At 42.9% G+C, this 7,563-nt stretch overlaps 1 protein-coding gene across 1 annotated transcript in view; it reads left to right on the forward strand.

Annotated features, from left to right (window-relative positions):
- Positions 1 to 1,617: 1,617 nt before the first annotated feature.
- The window catches only part of NUP93 (nucleoporin 93), a 25,597-nt gene continuing 19,651 nt past the window's right edge, over positions 1,618 to 7,563 (forward strand). The window contains exons 1-2 of the mRNA XM_015824562.1: positions 1,618 to 1,663; positions 4,020 to 4,148. Coding sequence (XP_015680048.1) covers positions 4,056 to 4,148 — 93 coding nt within the window. The 5' untranslated portion in view covers positions 1,618 to 1,663; positions 4,020 to 4,055. The remainder of the gene's footprint in view (positions 1,664 to 4,019; positions 4,149 to 7,563) is intronic.

Here is a 7,563-nt window from a genome sequence, read left to right on the forward strand (position 1 = left end):
ACATCTGCAGGCCACTCGATGGGAGTAGCTCAACAGAGAGTTAATGACTTGTCAGTGGCCACAAAGGGCCATGCTTCCCACCAGGAAGTTGTGCTTTAACAGGAAATACTTCAGTCAACAATCTCTCCTAAACCTGCTTCTGAAAGGAATACGGGTGATCCTGGACTTACGCCCATTCATTTAGTGACTGTTTGAAGTTACAACGGCACTGGAAAAAGTGACTTGTGACCGTTTTTCACTTACGACATTGCAGCCTCCCCTATGGTCACGTGATCGAAATTCGGACGCCTGGCAACTGGCATGTACTTATGACAGTTGCAGTGTCCCAGGGTCATGTGATCACCTTTTGCGTCAAGCAAGGTCAATAGGGAAGCCAAATTCACTTAACCACCCTGTTACTAAGCTAACATCTGCAGTGGTTCACTTAACAGGTGAATGAACGGTGGTACAATGCGGCAGAAGTCACTTAACAACTGTCTTGCTTAGCAGTGAGATGTTGGGCTCTATTGTGGTTGTTAAGTTGTCTTTGCCTCAACTCTCCTTGAGTTTGCATCTTGGTTTGTTGCATCTGAATTCAGTACAGCAGTACAGCTGGGTCAGAAGTGGCTTTTGTTTTTAAGTATTTGTTCCCTACTGTGTCATAGGGCTTTTTTAAATCCAAGATTTATTTATTTATTTATTTATTTAAAATCAATTTTATTATTCTCTAAGGTGAGGGCTGCCTACTTATTTGGTATCTTCCCTTATAAATGAAATGAAAAAGGTAAACAACAAGCAGGTCAGAATACAGAATGGCAGAGTTTGGAAGGCTCCTTGAAGGTCTTCTAGTCCTATAGAAGAACATCCCATAGAATTGGTTTGAGAGCTCAATTTTTATTAAATTCTTCCCCCAAAATGTGAGGAAATAATAATACAGAGCAAGGAAAATAAACCATCATGGGAATTTAGCTAGGTAAAATGTCGATTAGGATTGTTTCTAGCTTCAGCAATATAGTCCAACTTTTTGCTAGCTAAAATAGAATAGAATAGAATTAGAATAGAATTAGAATAGAATAGAATAGAATAACAGAATACTTTATTGTCCAAGTATTGTCTCCTGTGCATTTTTATAGGTTATATTTTATATATTGTATGTTTTGCAAATATCCATACATCTAAGGGAGCAGCCTGTTCCTTGGGTGAACCATTCTCTTCCATTTTTAAAAATCAACTTAATGGGGTTAGCCAGACTTATTATCTCTGTTCATCAGCCTCCCTCCTGCTTTTCATCAGGGTTCTTGTAAGTTGATGGAGCAAGGAAGCCGGATCCAAATCCAGAAATAAGAGAAAATGAAATCAGGATTCAACGGCCAAGAGTTCATAGGGTTTAGTTTTGTACTTTACTGAAAGGAGGCTAATACATTTCAGTGCACACATTCGCTTTATTGGCATTTTCCTTTCTTCCCCCCCCCCCCTCAAATTAAAGAGCATTGTCTTTGAAGCAATGAAAGCCGAAAGTTGTCTGACCTTACAGCAGAGTTTACACCAACTCTGTGGGAAGTGCCAAACGTCCTTTCCAAGCTAAACTGATTTTTAATGGGAATTGTCCTTTTTCTTACAGGGATTCCTAAAAAATGAAAAGGATAATGCTTTGCTGTCTGCCATTGAAGAGTCCAGGAAACGGGTGAGTATTGAAAGTAATATAAAATAATGTCTGTCCACCCGTCCATCCATCCATTTATTTAATTATTTGTCTGTCCATCATCCATTCATCATCCATCATCCATCCATCCATCCATCCATCCATCCATCCATCCATCCATCCATCCATCCATCCATCCATCCATCCATCCATCCATCCATCCATCCATCCATCCATCCATCCATCTATCTATCTATCTATCTATCTATCTATCTATCTATCTATCTATCTATCTATCTATCTATCTCATTTTGGAACCACCCCTCTGTCTCACGGAGAGAGAATGTGGTGTACAATAAAAAATTGAAAACCTAAAAACACTACGTAAAGGTTAAACATTTTTAAAGGGCCATTAAAACACTGTTGAAAATCAATTAAAAGGCGAAGGGAGGCCTTTCAGGGCACTAATCTGCCCCCCCCCCCAACTGCATTTAGGCAGGAAAAGCCAAATTCACAGGCGTAGAATAGGTGGTACCTGACTGAACAGCAGCAACTGTTCAGTCTGCCACAGTTGTTAAGTGAATTACTGCAGTTGTTAGTAGTAACACAGTTGTCAGGCTTCCCCGTCGACTTTGCTTGCCAGAAGGTTGCCAAAGGGGATCACGTGACCCCGGGACACTGCAACCGTCATAAATACAAGTCAGTTGCCAAGCATCTAACTTTTGATCACGTGACCACGGGGAGGCTGCAACGGTCGTAAGTGCGAAAAACGGTCATAAGTCACTTTTTTTCCAGTGCCGTTGTAACTTTGAACGGTCATTAAATGCATGGTTGCATGTTGAGAACTACCTGTACAATTGCAGGTTCTAGTAAGCCTTCATCTCGCAAGTCTTCCTGCTCTTCCTCTGCAATAGGGACCAGCGTCTCCTAAGATGGTTTGGACCACAACTGAGCCTCCCAACCTGCTGGAGATCTATAAGAGATCTGGTGAAATCACCAGAAGAGACAGGGATTTCCTGCTTGAGCAAGGGGTTGGACTAGAAGACCTCCAGTGTCCCTTCCAACTCTGTTATTCTGCGTTCTGTAATATCGGTTTCATTTAGTTGACTTGCTTTATATGAAATCAGCGAGGGTTCAACCTGCCTTTTTCAGCATAAAAGATTAGGCAGCCAGTAATGAGAAAAACCACTGAGTCCCTTAGGAGCTGCTGTCTCTCAAGAGCGACGACTGATGTGAAATCAAGGAGCATAGACCTCTGGCAGAATTTTAAAACAGGGCTCAATTCTCCATACTTGAGAGGGTGGTATATATTTTTTTCCACCCTGCAGAACCTCTTCAATCTCTCTCTTTCTTTCCATCCCATTAAGCTCCCAAAATTGTCCTCCCACTTTGGACTTCCTGAATCCAATGTGATTTTTAAGAAAATGAATAAATTATGAGGGTTTTTTTTTTAAAAAAAACAACAATACCCATTTAGTGTAATTCTACTTTCTGCGGTTTGAAAGCATCGGAGCCCAAGAACCTCGATTACTGGAAATGAGCTTAATCCATGAAAGCTTGAGGGGAAAATGCATTTAGACTCTTCTGCAGTTCTAGTTTACGGAGAAATTGAGGATGAGACGGAGGGTGGAGTCCAAGGCAATAATTTTGTAAGCCTGACGGAGATGTAGGGAATGTACTTTATGCTGCGTTGGAGTTGATGGGCAGCGAGACGCTGAATTAGGGAGAAGATAAGCACATTTGGGAAGCTGGATTGGGACCTTAGTCTCCAGTAGCTGGTCCCAAAGGTGCTTTTATTCTAAAGGCAACTGGGCTTTTTGATTTCTCTTTAGGATATTTTCCATCCAAGAAACATCTTCAGTTCTAGCTAACTGGTGGGGAATTTCATTTCATCCTTCACCAGTTAGTTAGAATTGAGGAGGTTCCTTGGATAAGAAGCAAAATGTCCTTTTTTAAAAATAAATCAGAAAGTCCAGTTGCCTTTAAAACAAAAGCAGAGCAGTAATTTTATTACAGCCACAGAGCAGCATTACAAATAAGAAGCATTAAAAAAAATAAAACAAAAAAAGATCATGTTTAACAATTGGTGGTGGATTGTCAGTGGGCGGTCAAAGTCTGCCTAATTTTTCAGACAGTATAACAACATTTAGCTACGTTCAAGAAACTACATGGGACGGATAACAGCAATTGTATATAAAAATGATTATTTTATTTATTACCTTTGGGACAGTCTTTATCTGTATGGAATGAGAAGCTGCATAGATATCCAGTTGCCAGATGATTCTTTGAGTTCTTTTGGCGGATGAGAACAGAAGCGTTTTATAGCTTCTTTCTAACTACCAGGCTTTCATTGAAGTGGATGATGGCTTGTCTTTTTTCTCTATCAATTTCTTCCCAGACCTTTGCTTTGGCAGAGGAATATCACCGGGAATCAATGCTGGTCGAGTGGGAACAGGTGAAGCAACGGATCCTCCATACGCTGCTGGCTTCTGGAGAAGACACTCTGGATTTCACCCAGGAAACTGAGGTATTTTGGGGGAGTAGCTGCATTCCTAAATCAATTGGCTTCGATGTACTATTTGTTTGGCTTCAGGTTTGTTTGTTGTTTTAGCAATTTTAAGATTGGCAAGCTTTGTTACCCTTCCTGTAATAAAAATTTAAATTACTCGTTCTCTGGGCAACTCAGAACTTTACATTGAGAAAAGCTGAATCCTGCCACAGCTAACACGGAGCGTATGTTTTTTCATGATTTATTCTGCAGTTTTCTTTATTTTTGTGTGGCCTAGGACTCAGCTCCAGAAAAGCCAGTAAGTACTTCCCAGCTTCTGAATCTCTTATTTTCTATTACTTCTCTGCCTCTGCAGTTCCCCCCAAAAAATCTTTATATCCATTGCTCCTAGAAATTTATTATTATTATTTTTTAAAAATAGTATTCATCCTCTGGCTTGCCCAGGATCTCAGCATACACATCCCATTTCAAGCTATATATTTCCCCTATTTCCACTTCCTATTTAAAACGTTCTCCATGAAAAACAACAACAATAATAATAAAGTTGGAAGGAACCTTGGAGGTCATCGAGTCCAACCCCCTGCTCAGGCAGGAAACCCTACACCATTTCGGACAAATGGCTGTCCAGTCTCTTCTTAAAAACTTCCAGTGTTGGAGCATTCACCGCTTCTGGAGGCAGGTTGTTCCACTGGTTAATTGTTCTCACTGTCAGGAAGTTTAGTTAGTTTAGTTCCTTTTCTGTTTGCATGTGCGAATTGGCAGAGGGTCTTCCAACTAGTAACAACTGAAGGTCTCAGCCAGTTGCCGGATTTTTGTTCCTCTTCATTCAAGTCTTTTTGAATCATTGGAACATTTTCTTTAGGGTTCCTGGAAGCCTTTCTCCCTTGGAAATTGTTGTGCTGACAACGCAGCGTACAGCCGCAGCAAGCGTCCACGTTTTTTCCCCCCAATAAAGTAGGTGGGCTCACTTGCTGCTCTGCGGTGGTTGAGCTTAATGGATTTGGCAAGCTATTTTGGAAAGCTTTCAGCTATTTCTGGGAAGGTTTAATTTTCCTCCTTTCAATCTTACAATTCTGATCTTCCTTCTAAGCTGGTCAACTTGTCGCTTGTCCTCGATGACCACCTATTCAAAGGTCCCGTCCACGTTGGAAGGCGTTTCTAAATCTCAGAGAAAGGAGAAAGGGGGGTGGGGGTGGGAATACCTATCAAGGAAGCCGGCTCAATTCGACTCCCCAAATGGTTAAAAAGATTGAACCGCGGTCTGTCCTTCTCTTCGCTTTCATTCCCTTCTGCCACGCCTGCTAGGATATTTAGTGCGTCGCTGTGAGAGCCATAGGAAGCCTTGATGGGGTTTGTTTTGTTCTCGGCTTCAGAGTCAAAGGCCCAGAAGGCTGGAAGTGCATCTGCTGTGTTAAAAGCCAGTTGTTTAATTTCTCCGTTGCAGATTGCACTTCTACTCTTTTGCGACAAAAAAAACCCCTGCCTGCGTGAGAGCAAAGTTCTTACCCTTCAGATATAATAGGGCTTTAATTGATACCTCGGATTTGGAGAATCGGCTGAAAAGCACGGATCCAAACGCAGCTGGAGAGACAGGTCAGCAAGAAAGCCAATTTCCAAGCTTTGGACTTTTTTTGGGTGTTTAAAATAAAAAAAAAAAATACCCGACACATTACACTTAAATAAAGTCAATTACCAAGACAATCTTTGTAGTTCAAAGACAGCAACCTACAGATCCTGCCTCCTTTGAAGTTTGCACAGCTCACTAAATGGAAAGGCGTACCAGCTGGTTAAAAGGAAAAATACCCGAGACTGATTTTAGCTGAACTGTATAGTCTTAATAACGCACAGATCAAGAATCCACTTCTTGGCTCTGCTTGTCTCACTTTCCTCCAATCACCTCCCTAGTTTTGCCTCTTCTGCTTTTTACTTTTTTTTTTTGGTAATACAGATAAGTCCTCCACGTACGACCACAATTAAGCCCAGAATTTCTGTCAGTAAGCGAGACGGTGAGGTAAATTTGGCCCTATTTCATGACCTCCCTTGCCGCGGTCGTTAACTGAATCCCTTCACTCGTTCAGTTAGTAACCAGGTTGTTAAGTGGATGCGACTTCCCTGTTGACTTTGCTCGTCGGAAGATCGCCCAAAGTGATCCCATCTCCCTGGGGACACNCCTTTTACTATCTCTCTTATGCCTTCTTCCAGTGGTGGGGTTCAAATATGAGAACAACCGGTTCTCTGTATGGATGCCACTTCCGGAAGTCCATTCTGGGCCCGGGCAAGAAAAAATTAGCTACCGCTTCCGCCGAACTGGTGCGAACCGGCTGAATCCCACCGCTGGTTGCAAGTCTGAAAAACGGTCATCAGTCACTTTTTTCAGTGCTGTCGTAATTTCAAACGGCCACACCGAATGAACTGTGATAAGCCGATGGCTACCTTTAAAGCCCAGTTGTGATTGATCTTGTTTCAGTGGCAGCTGGGGAGCAAGGGCTTCCGTCTGAGCATCCCAGAAGACGCCCTCTCCAGTCTTCCCGCCCCTCTGGAGCGCACTCAAGCAAAGAGGCTGCGCGAAAGAGGCAGCCTGGGAGCGTCATTGCCACTCACGTCCTAAAACCTGCACCGCCCGGCTCGCCCTGCCCCTTGGCATGGCTGTCGCTGTGGGGTGCCTGCATGAGTAATGCATGCTTCTTCGGCGCTTTGCCATTTGCAACAAGGGAAGCTTAATAAGGGAGCTGCAATCCGGCTGGCGGTTTTTCCTGCTCCGGAATTCTCCTTCAGTTCGCAGGAGACGACAGAGCTTGTCACAAAAAGAACCCTCGTTGCTAAACCCATTGGGCTTTCGGCTGCGATGATTTAATGAACGCCGCGATTCTCGTTCCTCGGGCAAAAATCAAACGGCGAGATTTTTTTTTTTTTTAAATTTTACCGTGCTGCAAGCTTTTCGCTCTCCGGGTTTCATCCGGTTTGTAGTGCGCAATCGCGGCGCCTTGCTTAAACACACAGGGGCACCTGGCTGGAGACACCTGGGTGACTCATTGGAGGCAGCTCCCCGGTGCTTTTTCAATGGAATGGAAAGTCCTCTGTAATTTTGGGATTCTTTTCAGCCGGTTTTCCCCTAGCGCCAATCTGCAGCTCTTGAAACCAAACATGTATTTTGCTGCAACTGTGGAGGGCACATGTGTGATCTTAGAAGAAGAAGCAGGTGCTTTAAGGATGTGCAAACGGGTGCTGTGTCAACACCTCTATGTGCCCCAAAGCACCATTTTGCCTTGCCTTGCTCAGTATTTTGTTTTTTGTGCTAACAAATGAGTCCTTATAGTTTTTTTTTCATTCTCAGAAACATAGCTATATTTAGCCAAGGCATCCTTCCCTTCCCTTCCCTTCCCTTCCCTTTCCTTTCCTTTCCTTTCCTTTCCTTTCCTTTCCTTTCCTTTCC

This window comes from Protobothrops mucrosquamatus, unplaced genomic scaffold, assembly GCF_001527695.2.
Source record: "Protobothrops mucrosquamatus isolate PMUCROS unplaced genomic scaffold, P.Mucros_1.0 scaffold2282, whole genome shotgun sequence".
Lineage (NCBI taxonomy): Eukaryota > Metazoa > Chordata > Lepidosauria > Squamata > Viperidae > Protobothrops > Protobothrops mucrosquamatus.